Genomic DNA, 14402 nt, shown 5'->3' on the forward strand with positions numbered 1-14402 from the left:
GGAACAGAGCAGGGAGAGACCGAGAGAGAGAAGACCGAATATCAAAATAGAGCTAGAGGCCAGGAAGGAGGCGTCCTCACTGCAGTCACCCTCCACCCCTCCCCCTCAGCCATGTCAAGTCCCTGCCACTTGAGGAGGGTTTGGCTGGCACTTGAGGGGAGTGCCAGGGTGTGACAGGCAGGGTGGAGGAGGAGTGAGCCAACCGCAGCCCCTCGAGATGGCAAGGGGGTGACCAGCCAGGTTCCATCACAGCCCTGGGCTCCTTTCTCTGCACCTTGATGTTTCAAAAAGGTGCCCTCCTGGGAGCCTGTGCCCAGAGGAAGCAGCTCCCCGATCCCCCCAAAAGCCACATGTGGCCCAGCCCCCTTTTCCAGGGCTTCTCTCTCATGCCTCGGCCCACCAGTGTCCCCACCGTCCTCTCCTCTGGGCCTGAGCTCTGCCCTAGCCTGCTGTTGTCCCACTGTCACTGACACTCCTTGGGTAATCTCCTTAAACTCTCAGAGCCTCCATCTCTTCATCTGTAAAATGGGGATAAAATATCACTTTCCTCACAAGATAGTTGTGGGGACTGGATGAGGGCATGAGATGCCCGGGACCGGTCAGCTTTCTGTGAGGAAAAGGCGGAGGTCATGCAGTGAACAGCTCCGCACAGAGCCCAGCCCGGAGTCAGTAACTACCCGAATTCCAATCTGGCCGCGGAACTTGGGGCAAAATAAGCTCTCTGAGCTTTAAGGACCTTCTCTGCAAAACAGGGGTGCTTTTCCCGACCTCACGTGCTGTTGTGAGGAGAAAATGAGAATGAGACCATGCCTGGAGGTAAAACGCTTGTACAAACGGTCAGGCGCCTTGGAGTGAGTGCTCAGTAAAGTGGTGTGAATAGACACCCACACGTACCTGCCTAGTCTGGGGCCCCAGCCACATACTTCTGCCCTCCTGGGGGTGTCTGGACCTAAGCACCTGTCCAGCGGGGCCAGAAGATGGACTGAGAAGGGATGGGGGAAACCGTAGATCTTGGCCATTGAGAGGCAGTCCCAGGCGCTGGGGTGAGGAGCGGCAGACACCCAGCCTCCTCCACACTTAAGGTCTAAGCATCTACAAGTGAGAGGTCAGCCACTCATGCCCGCCCCATAGGCTTAAAGTAAACACCACGTGGTAGTGCATGAGAACCCCGAGAGCCCAGGGAAGGAGCAGCCCCCACCCACCGTGTCCCTTCCCACTTCTTCCAACCTGCCCCAGGCTGGGGGAGCCGGGCTGCAAGAGCCAGCTCTGGCCAGTAGGGGGAGACGTCGTCCACCGAATCCACAGGGTGGCGCTTCCTCGTCCACAAGTCCTGGGTCTGGGTTCTAGCCAGATGGGGGTGGGGTGGAGGACACAGGGAGTCCCTCATGCTTGAGTCCCCTGGAGCCACCTTGAGGCAGCCTATCCCAATGCACCCCCGCCCCACTATCCGGGTGAGGCGCAGAAGAGAGGGGGACCCTTCCCCGCTCAGTCTTCAGGAGACTCAGGTACAGACACAGCCATGACCAGGAGGCTGGGCTCTTCCACCAACCCAATGGGGACCACGGCAGGGTGGACAGTGGACCCTTGGGAGACAGACCCGCGGGGGTGGGTGAGGCACCCAGTCAGAGGGGGCTACCGGCCCTGAGCTTCCTGCAGGTTGCCTCGCCTGGCCCTCGAGCAAGTGTCCAGCTAGGGGCTTGGGGCTGACAAGTGCCGTGGTTGGGGCGGTGTGGCCAGCAGGGGTCGCTGTGCCTGCGTGTCGGATCTTGCAGGCGCGACAGGTCTGCCGGCTCACAAAGTCCCGTGCACACGCGCGCACGCACACACCCCACACAGACCGGGGCTCGCGGCCACACACTGACCTTCAGTCGTGCCTGAGGGCTGCATCTTCTGGGTGTGTACATCTCCTTCCCTCTGCACGCTCACTCGAGTGTGCAAAGCCACATCAGCCCTCCTCCAGCATTCGCTCACAGGGCCACCGCAGGCCCACACCTATGAGCCTGGCTCCACCAGTTCTCAGAGGCACACCTGCGCGCCGTCCAACACAAGCACACACAGGCCCCGTCACCTCTGCTGCACCTAAAGACGGAACCTGGGGAGAGTCTGGATTCTCCTGTGGGAGGCTCCCTTCCCTTTTCTCCCCCTATTCCTCTCCCCAGGGGCTAGCAGTTCTCACCAGCTGGGAGGTGAACAAGGTGATATGGGGAGAGATGGAAGAGGACCCGGAGGAGAGGTGGAGAGCGGACAGAGGGGGCTGGTTGTTGAGATGGGTGGACAGGAGGAAGGACGACTGGGAGGACCAGGTCTCTCCGCTCCTCTTGGCCTCAGCTTCCTCCTCCGTCACGTGTGAATGAGGACATCAGACCTCCTGACCTTTCCAGGTTTTGTGGGGATCAGTGAGATGAGGCACGGGAAGCCACCTTGAATTCCCTCCCCATCAGTTTGTGTTCTCCCTCCTTTTCTCTCCCGGTACCTTCTTCCTTCCCCTCCCCTTCACCCCCCTTACTTTCCCCAATCTCTGGTAGGACCTCAGTCAGAGCTGCATTGACAGGCAGCCCCAGGCAGCCAGATATGGAACCTCGGCAAAAGGTTTTTGAGCATGAGTGAGCTTAAAGCTTGGCACTAGAGCCCAGTGCTGGCTGGGTCTGGGCAGGTGCTGTCTAGGACAGGAAGCCAGGCCTGGAGCAAGCCCTGGTCAATGCCCACCTGGCCTCAGGAGGTAAAGGACCTTGTCCCAGGCCCGGCAGAGGTCATGAGACTCAGCCCCAGGCTAGCTGGGGACAAGGGCTGCTGCTGCACTTAGCGCTTTCAGGCTCCAGGGCCCAGGGCAGGTGCTGAGGTGCCTGTCTTGGAGCGGCCTTGCAGCCCCATCCCCACAGCTATCTCACAGCAGGGAGCGGGGAAGTTACAATCCTAATCATTCACATTTTCTGACTCAGAGGCCCTCTCCTAGGTATCAGCACATTTACTCCTAACTACACACAGGGAGGAGGGCATTATTAGCATCATCCCCATTGTATAAATGAGGATCTTGAGGTTAAGCAACTGCTTAGGGTGCAATAAACATGGCAGTGTTCACAGTCCTTTCACTGGCCTCATCAGCAGCTCTCAGGTCAGCGTTACTGCCACTTGGCGCCCATTTAACAAGGGCAGAAACTGAGGCTAGGTCAGATGAAAGGACTGGTAAGTGCCTGTCCACCAAGCCCTCTACTGGCCCTGCTTGAGGTGAGGGAAGCAGACAAGTGCCCTTGAACTACCCTGGGACAGCCCCCAGCCAGGGAACCTTCCGTGCCAGGGAGGAACAGTGCCCACACTGCCCCCACAGCCATGCCCTGTCATCCCCTGAACGTTTATTGAATGACTCCTCTATGCCAGCCAGGGATGGAAGTCTGCTGGAACAGTGGAGGCATTGAGGAGGCAGAGGCTACAACAGCCCCTGGCTTTGCTCAAGTCCTGCTTCTCTAAGAAGCTTGCCCTGATTCTGCTGGAGAGGGAAATCAGGGCAGGCTTCACAGAAGAACTGTACTTGAGCAAAGTCTTGAGAGACAAAAAGGAGAGGCATCCAAACTCCATAGCAAAGGGCTCGTTCTGGGGAACTATGTCTGGTCTGTTTGGAGTAAAGGGTGCAGGGTGGGCCGTGGGAGGGGAGGCTTCCTTGCATGTTAAACATGGGTATTCAGACCTGATTCTGAGGCAATGGGGAGCCATTGAAAGCTTTTGAGCAGAGGAGTAACGTGATGAGCTTTGCATTTTGGAAGGATCTCTCTGACAGTGAGTGGAAAGGAGAGTGGTGTGGAAGGGCACAGATATGTAGTGTAGTCTGAGAGCTCAGGAAGGAGGTTAATGCAGTCATCCTGGAGAGATGATAAGGGCTGCACTGGGCCAGTGGCAAGTGGGGATGGAAAGAGGTGTCAAATGTGAGAAAGAGCTACCAGGAACCTGGTACCAGGAACCTGTTTGCTGCGGGCTGGGGGAAGGGGAAGCATCGGATGATTCCTGTGTTCTGGCCTGGGCAACTGAGTGACAGTGGGGTGAGCAGAAGCAGGCCGGAGGGTCCAGTGAGAGGTGAGTGGGTCTGGAGTTCAGGAGAAAGATCTGGGCCAGAGGCAGTGTTGAGAGTCGACAGTATCTGCAGGGTGTGGAAGTCACAGGTGGGAACAGGGCTGCCCAGGCACATTCATCAGGAGTGAGGGGCCATTGGCCAGGAGTAGACAAGGCCTGGGCCTAAGGATCAGCAGAAGAGGAGCCAGCCATGGAGGCAGAGATGCCCTCACACAGGTGGGAGGACAGCCAGGAGATGTGCCTCAAAGGCAGGGAAAAAGGCGTCAGGAAGGAGATGGACGGCAGCCACAGTGGGCTGGAGAGGAAATCATGCTGGCCTTTGCCAGAGCGGTTTCAGTAGCCGGGGGCTGGGAGCTGTTGTGCAGTTGATATGTGACTGGAACCTTGACTCCAAACCATGACCTTCCACTGCTCCGCGACTACGCAGGCACATTTATAGGGAAGAAGTCAAGAGAAGGGGAAGCCTGAAAGCCACAGGTGAGACTGGGAATGGCCAAGAGAGGGTCCCAGTCACTCAAAGGGAGCCAGAAGTCCAAGGAGGGTCCCCCGACCCCAAATTGTACACCAGAGAAGGGCTGCCTCTACTTCAAGGCCACAGGGCAGCTGGCAAGGACACGGGGTGGCTGCAGGTGAGTTTGACTGGGAGGGAGGATGGGAAGAAGTCTGGCCTGGTAGCTTGGCTTTCTAGGTAGGGTGGGAGGCAAGGGTGGGTGCTCTGCTGAGAGAAAGCCAGAGTGAGCCGAGTACTTGAAGAGAGTAGGGGAGGTTTAAAGAATGGGGGGAGAGCTGTGGAAGGATTGCTGAGCAGAGCTGCAATCCCTACTGGGGCCAGAGACCATGAACTTGTCATGGCAGCAGTCCGCACGGCTGGGCGAGTTTCTCCAGCAGTGCTCAGCAGCGCAGATGGAGGACAGAAAGGCATGGAAGAGGGTGAGAACAGAGACACGCAGCAGGGACGGGGTGGAGAGGACAGGGAGCCAGGACCATGGGGTGCTGGCAAGAGCCTGCTCAGGGTGAGATGCCCAGGAGTTCCCTGGAGAGGACAGGGTGAAGTCGAGACAGCAGGGAGAACAGAAGGGAATGGGTGAGGGATGTTACTGGGACTCAGACAGGGATTGGGGAGGAACAGAGCCTGTGGTCCAGAGTTGAGATGTTTCTCTGGACGATATCAGAGGGATCAGTCCCCGGTGGGGGAAGGTATGAGTATGAGGCTGAAATGGAGCAGACATAGTCATCTGCCCTGGGAAGTCAAGAAGTTTTGTTCATTCATTTATTCATTCATTCAACAAATATTTCTTGGGCATTTACTATGCCAATCTCTGTGCAAGACACTACATTCAGGGGTGAACAAAACTTGGTTCCTGCCCCGCAAAGAACTTCCTGCCTTGCCTCACTGGGGAGACACATTCACACCATGACAGCACCCTGTGGTGACTGCAGTGTAGGAGAATGCTTAGGTGTGGTGGGAGCACGCAGAAGGGTCCCCACCCAGGAAAGGAGCAAGCGATGTCAAAGCTAAACCTTTGGGATGGGAGTTACCCAAGCAAAGGGAGTGCAAGGGATCTCCAAGAAGAGGAGAGAGCTTTCTCCAATCAGAGGCCAGCAAGAGTGTGCATTTGGTGAAACCAGAGGGTAACGGAATGGGGAGAGGTGAGGTAGAGCTGCAGGGTCCCTGAAGGCAGGCACAGAGCTTCCAAAGGGATGGGAGGCTTGGAAAGGATTTTAGCAGGGGAGCAGCATGATCAGATTTGCATTTTAGCACTTGGGCTGCAGTATGGAAAATTGATTGGAACGGAGCAAGGGAGCAGACAGAGAGACTGGTTAAAGGCTGCAGGGCGGCAGGAGTGGCAAAAAGAGGGCACAGTCAGGAGATATTTAGGATTCAAAATCAACAGGACTTGATGCTTTTCCTGGATGGGGGAAGGAGGGAGAAAAGGGTCAAGGATGCTTCCCAGATGCCACCAGCTGAGCTGGAGAAAACAAGAGGAGAACATGGGGGTTGAGGGTGGGGGTACCAGGAGACAGGAAGATCACATCTGAAGACAGGCTGCATTTGAGGAGCCTGAGAACAACCAGGGTACATCTGTGGGCAGGTAGATATGCCAGGGATGAGGTCAGGACACCCAGCTGTGGTTAAGAGGGGAAGACTGTTATTTCAGTAGCTTGGCAGACTCTTCTTAGGGAAGAACACTTTTGTTTGAGAAAATACCTTGCTATCTGCTAGGGTTAAAAGGGGAAAGCCTAGGGCATGGGTGACCGTAGGGCCAGTGTAGCCACAAAAAAATGGTTAAGCTGCCTTGTGTGAGAAAGGAGTAAAATCTGTTTGGCTCCTGAGAGGAGGAGAGCAGAGAGGGAGGGGCTGAGAAGGGAGGGGAGCGCCGGGGGAGGACAGGGAGGCAGGAGGAAGTGAGTGAAGGGCCAGTGGAAATTCCCACCGGTGGACAGCAGAGGTGCCCATGGCCTTGTGATCTGATGTGGTTTGAGTCGCTGTGGAATAAACCCCTTCTCCACCTGCCCCTCTGCAACCCCACAGGCCGCAGTGTCCACAGTGTCCTTGGTAAAGTGGACTCTATTCACATTTGCATTCTGTGAGTGCGGGTATAGGTGGGAGTGGAGGAGAGGATTTACTTTCTGGGTTTACAGGCATGGTGTGGTGTCAGCCCATTTGGAAGCAAAGCCTAGATATGGAGGGGGCCAGACGAACAGGACCTGGGAATGCACAGGACCCCCTGAAGCAGGCCGGGGATCTGAGTGATCTTGCTGTATCTAAGCTGGCATTGGAACATAAACAGTCTGAAATCCCATGACCCCCGCTGCCCTGAACCTGCGACCCTCAGGCCAGACCCTGGACTGTCTACAACACGAGTCAGGCCCAACCTGCCCTGGAAATCGTCCTAGGAGGTTCTAGCTCAGTGCCCAGAGACAGCCCCCACATCCCACGCCATCAGGTAAGCGCAGGCTGGAGCAGGCATATGAGCAACACCCCTCATTCCACCCCTCTACACACGCATAACCCCATCCATCTGCTCCCTGCCAGTCTGACCAGCCCATTCCTGGGGACAAGAGCGTGGTGGAGGAGCTGCAGGTGGGGGTCACAGAAGCCTCCACAGAGAGCAAAAGCCAAGGTCAGCCAGAGACAGAAGACCAGAAGAGACAAAGGAGATCAGAGACCAGAGGAAGAGACAAGAGGCCTCAGAGCAAAGCAAGGAACAGCCAAGGCACCAGGATATGGATGCAGTGGATCCAGGGGGATGTGGCTGGGCCAACGTGTTGGCATGCAGGCTTTGGAAAGCCATCAGCAGGGCGCTGTTTGCAGAGTTCCTGGCCACGGGGCTGTATGTATTCTTTGGTGTGGGCTCCGTCATGCGCTGGCCCACAGCACTTCCCTCCGTGCTGCAGATTGCCATCACCTTCAACCTGGTCACCGCCATGGCTGTGCAGGTCACCTGGAAGGCCAGCGGGGCCCACGCCAACCCCGCCGTGACGCTGGCCTTCCTCGTAGGCTCCCACATCTCTCTGCCCCGTGCTGTGGCCTATGTGGCTGCCCAGCTGGTGGGGGCCACGGTGGGGGCTGCTCTGCTTTATGGAGTCATGCCGGGAGACATCCGAGAGACCCTTGGGATCAACGTGGTAGGTGCAGGGAGGGGCACCTGGAGGGCCAGGAGGTGGGAATGTGCACAGGTGGTGCAGGCGGAGGCAGGACAGAGGCGAGGGAGCAGAGGAGGAAACAAGTCAGCTGCAGGCTCCACGTCCCCCCAGGCTGGGCCCCAGGACCCAGAGGACTGACACTTTGACCTCAGTCTAGGCAGAATAGAAATGGGATAGTGGCACGAAGAACAGGTGGAGAAGGAAGAAGCCACATAAAGGAGAAGGAATAGAAGGACCAGGCATTTAAGGGTAGACGCGGCCAAGGGAGTGTGGGGACTGTGGGCAGAGAGAAAGCCTGAGAGAAAGCAAAATAAGCTTTCTGCATCTTCGCCTTGACTTTGGGGAGGACTTTCGGGGGGAGAGAGGACTTCATTTTTCTCCCAGACTCCACCCACGTCCTCTGCTCTCCAATTGCTCCCAAGTTCTTCCCTCCACCTCAAGGCCTGCCTCACTCCCCCCTTCCCCATTTCCTAACCATCTGTGTTCCACCTTCTTCCCTCAAATCTCCTTCCACACCTGCTGCCAGTCTGCTCTCAAGCAAGCCTCCTGAACCACTGGCCCCAACCAACCCACTGGTGGGGTGGGAGGAGTGCCACTCACTTCTACAGGGAGCAAGGGTCCACAGCAGATATGGAGTCCTCTGCACAGACCTCCTGAAGTCCTGAAGCTGGGCAGCAGTGAGGTGTCACCCACTTCCAGCTGAGGAGACCAGGCCCAGTGGCAGGGGTTTCTCTGCCTGTCCGTGGGCAGAGCCCACGTCTGGTCCAGAGTAACTCCCTCTGCCCAGGTCCGGAACAGTGTTTCAACTGGCCAGGCGGTGGCAGTGGAGCTGCTTCTGACCCTGCAGCTGGTGCTCTGTGTCTTCGCTTCCACTGACAGCCGTCAGACATCGGGCTCCCCGGCCACCATGATTGGGATCTCTGTGGCACTGGGCCACCTCATTGGGGTAAGGAGCAGAGGGGACACTGTGCACATGCACATACCGGGTCCGTCCCTGGGGAAACTGTGGAGCCCTGAAGGCTAGGCAGTGTCCCTCCATGAGCCCCTCGTGCCTTGGAGCCAAAGTGGTACCCCCTGCACTCTAGGCCCAGGATGTGGCACTACAGAGGCTGTGGCTGCGGCTAAGGCTCTGAACCAGGACTGAGAAATGGTCCCCTCTCAGGCCTGCCTTAAACCTTCTCCCACCCTGACCCTGTACTTGCTCCCCAGATCCACTTCACTGGCTGCTCCATGAACCCGGCCCGCTCCTTCGGCCCTGCTGTCATCATTGGGAAGTTCACAGTCCACTGGGTGAGCCCCTCTGCCAGCAGCCCTGGGGAAGGGAGAGAGCCTTAGCTGGCGATAGATGGTGGTTTTCACTCGCAGCAGGTCCACACAGACGGGGTGATGGGGGCCCCAGACCTTTCTGAGCCTGAAGTGCAGCCTTCCCTAAGCTCAGAAGGCCAGGGTGAGTGTCCTGGCTGGGACTTCCATTCTTTTCAGCTTCAGTCGCCCGGGATACCCAGTAGACTGGCAAGAAATGGGCCAGGGCAGGAGCTGCAGCCTTGGCCCAGACTTTTAAGTCCTGGCTGTTTCCTTATTCACTTTCTCCAGCTGGACCAATTTTCAAACTTGGATAAAGATAAAGACAAACAGAAATAGACACACACCAGCAGAGACAGAAACAGCAATAGCCAGGACTCATGGCTAAAATGGGGGAAGCGAGAGGAAAGAGGTGGGGGTGGGTAAGGAGACTGGCCCCAGGCCCCAGCCATGGCTGCAGAGCCTGGGCTCAGCCCCAGGGAGGGCAGGGAGAGCAAGGGGCAAGGTCCCCTTACGTTGTGGGCTTGGGAAGCATGACTTGTGGTTCTCAAATTTAGCACCTTACAGACAGTTGAGGGAGACCTGGGAGATCAAGTTGGCACTAGGGAAGCAGGCAGCGGTCCCAGAGCCACCCTGTGGTCCTGATAGTTCCTGGGTGGGGTGACGACATCCTTCTCCTCAGGTCTTCTGGGTGGGGCCCCTGATGGGAGCCCTCCTGGCCTCACTAATCTACAACTTCATCCTGTTCCCCGACACCAAGACCCTGGCCCAGCGGCTGGCTATCCTCACAGGCACTGCAGAGGTGGGGACAGGGACAGGGACAGGGGCAGGGGCGGAACCCCCGAAGAAGGAATCCCAACCCAGTTCGGGAGCCGTGGAGATGGAGAGTGTGTGAAACAGCCGAGGCCTGGCTGCGCCCTTGGGCTTCCTGCCTTGCAGGGCCTGCATGGAGGTTCTCCCTGGGGGTGGTGGGAGGGGGAGGCTTGACCTCTTGTCCTGACCAGGTGGGCCAGAGGGGACAAGCCCTGTCCCTGGCATTACATTTCTAGGTAGAATCTGGGAGTGAATTTGTCCCATTCCCTCTCCGTAGGGCTTCCGTGCCTCTCAGTGGGACAGAACAGAGGAAGGCAGGGGACTTAGGACCGCCCTTCCCTCCTCTCACCCATTGGACCCTGTGGGAGTCCTGAACCCCCAGATGCTCGAGTCTTGGGGGAGAAAGGAATGGGAGCCCAGACAGCCACTCTGCTTAGACATTGGAGCTATAGGGACCTCAGGGAACCCCAGCTTCGTACCCACCCAGGAAACCCTTGGTCCTGAGGGGACAGGCTCTTCTGGAGGAATCAGGCCCTGGGACAGCCTCTGAGCTTCTGGGGGGATTTCTCTGCCCTTGGGTGTGATTTTGGGGGCTATATTTCCTCCTTCAGACTGGGGGCTTCCTGAGGACAGAGACTGCTCTACCAATAGATCTTTATTTGTTTGTTTTGAGACAGAATCTTGATCTGTTGCCCAGGCTGGAGTACAGTGGTGTGATCTCGGCTCACTGCAACCTCTACCTCCCGGGTTCAAGGGATTCTCCTGCCTCAGCCTCCCAAGTAGCTGGGATTACAGGCGCCTGCCACCACGCCCAGCTAATTTTTTGTATTTTTAGTAGACATGGGGTTTCGCCATGTTGGCAGGCTGGTCTTGATCTCCTGACCTCAGGCGATCTGCCCACCTCGGCCTCCCGAAGTGCTGGGATTACAGGCGTGAGCCATCGCGCCTGTCTTCTCCCAATAGGTGTTTATTCCTCACTCCTCCAAATGCTCTGGAGAGGGCCCCACCCTTGAGAACAGCTGACACAGAGAACATTTTCTCAGGCTGGTAGAGGGGTGGGATAGAGGAAGGGAGGTTTGAGCCAGGCAGGCCTTTCCCAGGGAAGCCTCCTCCCAGGTGCTTGCCCCAGCTCCCACCCCACAGCCCACTCTCAGGCAGGAACAATCCTTAGAGGGAAGTGCCCATCTAGCCATTGACTCATGACCTGGGTCAAAGAAGCCATCTCCAGCCTCTCTGTCAGCATTACAGGATCCCCAAAAAGCTGTTGAATAAGCCCTAAGGGTGGTAGGAATCCAGGAGGGACCCAGGAAACTGAGATTTGAGATTCAGTGCCTCTGAAAGACTACCAAAGTCTCAATTGGTTTAATATTTAAAGGCTGCTATAGATTTATTCTGCCCACAACTTGGGGGTCCTATCTGGATCTCGACTTCTCCAGCTGTAAAGTGGACACAATCCTCCTCCAGGGACTGCTGTGAAATCAAGAAATTGGAAAATACTTTTTGGAAGTTAAAATGCTAGAAAAACAACCCCAATAAATGATGATGATTGTTACTGTTACTGTAATTATTGGGTTTGAAGACAATTGCTGTTGGTAATGAGAGGGAGGAGGGGAAAAGACAGTAAGATGACTGAGGGAAGAGAGACTGGGTTTTCTCTCACATCATTGGATCTACTTAACCAAGGACCTGTCTCCTCTTCTCTGGGTCTGCTGACCTTGGTTGGGTCTTTGTGGGTGTGAGGGGCTGTGGGAGGGCCCTGGAATGAAGAGGCGAGCCAATAAAATCAGTTCTTATCTCTATGACGCCCATCACCACAGTACTCTAAGATGCAGCAGCCAAATTCATATAGAAGATGGGGGCCTGGCGGCCAGGCACGGTGGCTCACTCCTGTAATCCCAGCACTTTGGGAGGCTGGGGGGTGAGATCACGAGGTCAGGAGATAGAGACCATCCTGGCCAACATGGTGAAACCCTGTCCCTACTAAAATATAAAAAATTAGCCAGGCATGGTGGCACGTGACTGTAGTCCCAGCTACTTGGGAGGCTGAGGCAGGGGAATCACTTGAACCTGGAAGGCAGAGGTTTCAGTGAGCCGAGATCATGCCGCTGCACTCCAGCCTGGTGACAGAACAAGACTCTGTCTCACAAAAAAAAAAAAAAAAAAAAAAAAGATGGGTCCTGGCCTGGTGCAGTGGCTCCCACCTGTAATCCTAACACTTTGGGAGGCCAAAGTGGGAGGATTGCTTGAGGCCAGGAGTTCGAGACCAGCCTAGACAACATGGCAAAACCCTGCCTCTACAAAAAATTAAAAACAGCCAGGTGTGGCGGCTCACACCTGTAATCACCAACACGTTGGGTGGCCCAAGCAGGAGGATTGCTTAAAGCCAGGAGTTTGAGACCATCCTGGGCGGCATAGCGAAACTCCATCTCTATTATTTAAAATGAAAAATTAAACTATAATACAAACAAAAGATAGATCCTTTTTAATGATATCTCCTGAGGGACTGGGGATGGGGAAAAGGCTGCCTAAGTCTTCCAAGGGCAGCGTGACAGGCCCAGCCTGTGACCAGTGCAGTAGCTGAATCCCTGGTGCTCATGGCCCCCGTAGCTGTGCTCAGCATTCTGTAATATCAATGCAGATGCTACTCATATCTCTCCAAGCTGGGCCCCACTCATCCGTGTTCACAATCTCTCAGAGCCCAAGGCTGCCTATGTCCTTTTATGAGCAGGGAGAGCTGGGCGTCTGTATGTATGCATGTATGAGAGCGTATGTGTACACGGAGGACATGATTGACTTGCTCAAGGTCAGCCAGTTCAGGAGCACAAACACTTAAGGTCTCCCCACTCCCAGTTTAGAATCTTCCAAAACAGAGCTCCTGGGGGGCTCATATAAGCTGCAGCCCCAGGAAGGAAGGAAACAGGAACTGGAGGGTTGAAGGGGATGGGGGTGTGGAGCTCCTACCGTAGGCTCTTAAGCTCCTTGACAAATGATCACTGCTTTTTGTCCCCAGAGCCAAGCACACACTGGGTGCTCAATATAAGTTTGATGAATGAATAAGGCTGGGCAGTTGGGGAGGAGGGGAGGCAGTAATAGATCAAGAGGAGAAAATTTCAGGAGTTACAGTTCCAGATAAGCCAGTATGACAGCAGCTGAGAAGCCTATGCTTCCAGGTTTGGGCTGGGGAGAGGGTGCATCGCCAGATATTTGCTGTTCCACCCACAATTTCAGAGCAGGCTTCACAACGTCTGTCCCAGGAACTTACAGGTCAAAATATGAGGGGTTGCCTGAAGAGAAAGTCAAGGGGCTATTTTCACTAACAGTTCTTCAAAGCAGTTCTCTGTCAGGACAGAGCAGGAGGAAACAAGGTTCCTGAGAAGTGGGGAATTAGGTTAGCCTCTGAAGAGCATCCAAGGTTAGATGTGGAAATAAGTAACCAAAGGTTCGCTTCCCCTTCTCTGGAGCCCTTTAATAGGACAGCAGGCCATCTGTTTGAATGAGGGAAGGGCTGGCCTTTGGAGAGCTGAATCTCAGTGGCTCCAGCTGGGGGAAGCAGGCTTCATTGGCATAGCCCCTGGGCCTGGGTGGGGGCAGGGGACGTGGGGAGGACAGAGACCCAACCAGGCCAGCCCTTGGTGTGCATTCCCTTCCTCCTGTTTGTCACGGAAGTTTTTAATTAATGGTGTGTAATCTGATCTGACCCTTCTCCCTGCTGAGCACTGCCTTCAATCAGTGGAGCCATCTGCAATTGCAATTCATAATTCTCCCAAAAGGGAGGGGGACTCAGGCCGGGTGCCTTGGTGATTAATACAATTAGCCTTTTATGTTGATGATTGTCTTAGCAGGAGCAGATGATGCTGCGCTGGGAGTCTGGGCGGTCGCGTCCCGATTGGCTGGCGGGAAGCCCCTCTCCACTTCCCACCCCCACTGCTCATCTTCAACCTACTACCTCCAGATATAAAGAGGACAGGCCTCATCTGGGGCCATACTGTGCAAGGGGGAAAAGGCCAGGAAGGGGTCAGGCTCTGAGCCACATTTGGTCTCCTAGGACTGAAGGAATAGCAGAGTCACACCATGATCTGGGCGCTTTTACATTGAAAGAAAATAACTTTCACCTAAAGGATTGTGCAGACCAAAGTTAAAAAAAAAAAACAAAACTGCATAAACGTAGACTAGGGGTTAACAGAGTTTAAATATAGGCTCAGGCACTTAGCAGCTGTGTGAACTTGGGCAAGTTACTTAAGGATCCTGAGCCTCACTTTCCTCATCTGGAGGATGGAGTACAGTCAAAAGGGAGCTGGAAGAACTACATGAGATATGTGTGTGTTTCGCACCATGCCTGACGTGCAGTCAGATCTCAATCAGTGGTAGCTATTTTTACCACCATCATCATCGTGGTAGATTGCATTCTGTCTTCCATAAGTTCAGCTACTTCCCCTGCAGTTTCTAATGAAGCCTGGGCTATTACTAAAGAAGGGATCACATCCTTCCCATAACCCAGGCTTAGCGTGAGCTGAGGGGGGACTAGAGGAGAGAGTGTATGTGTGTATTTGGAGGAAAGGGGGAATGACAGAAGAAGG

The 14402-nt window shown here is 55.3% G+C and overlaps 1 protein-coding gene across 4 annotated transcripts; it reads left to right on the forward strand.

Annotated features, from left to right (window-relative positions):
- The first annotated feature begins 3438 nt into the window (after positions 1–3438).
- Positions 3439–11377, forward strand: AQP6 (aquaporin 6). Of its 4 annotated transcripts, XM_077954162.1 has the most exons (7): positions 3439–3605; positions 4490–4691; positions 6706–7010; positions 7100–7692; positions 8498–8656; positions 8920–9000; positions 9695–11377. In XM_077954162.1, the coding sequence occupies exons 4-7, from the start codon at positions 7291–7293 to the stop codon at positions 9905–9907; spliced, it is 855 nt and encodes a 284-aa protein (XP_077810288.1). In that variant the 5' UTR covers positions 3439–3605; positions 4490–4691; positions 6706–7010; positions 7100–7290; the 3' UTR covers positions 9908–11377. The 4 variants fall into 4 exon arrangements, with proteins under 4 accessions (XP_077810288.1, XP_015007172.1, XP_077810287.1 ...); XM_015151686.3 differs by lacking the exons at positions 3439–3605; positions 4490–4691 and adding an exon at positions 9076–9157; XM_077954161.1 differs by lacking the exons at positions 3439–3605; positions 4490–4691; positions 6706–7010 and having other exon boundaries at positions 7037–7692; positions 10503–11377.
- Positions 11378–14402: the final 3025 nt, after the last annotated feature.

The sequence above is a fragment of the Macaca mulatta genome, chromosome 11 (genome assembly GCF_049350105.2).
Source record: "Macaca mulatta isolate MMU2019108-1 chromosome 11, T2T-MMU8v2.0, whole genome shotgun sequence".
NCBI classification, from domain to species: domain Eukaryota; kingdom Metazoa; phylum Chordata; class Mammalia; order Primates; family Cercopithecidae; genus Macaca; species Macaca mulatta.

Bases quoted from the DNA above. Each gene is read 5' to 3' on its own strand.
- AQP6 (XM_015151686.3), top strand. From the start codon at position 7,291: ATGGATGCAGTGGATCCAGGGGGATGTGGCTGGGCCAACGTGTTGGCA. The intron at 8,657-8,919 runs GTAAGGAGCAGA...CTTGCTCCCCAG, and splicing joins CACTGGGCCACCTCATTGGG to ATCCACTTCACTGGCTGCTC. The intron at 9,158-9,694 runs GTGAGTGTCCTG...CCTTCTCCTCAG, and splicing joins CCTAAGCTCAGAAGGCCAGG to GTCTTCTGGGTGGGGCCCCT.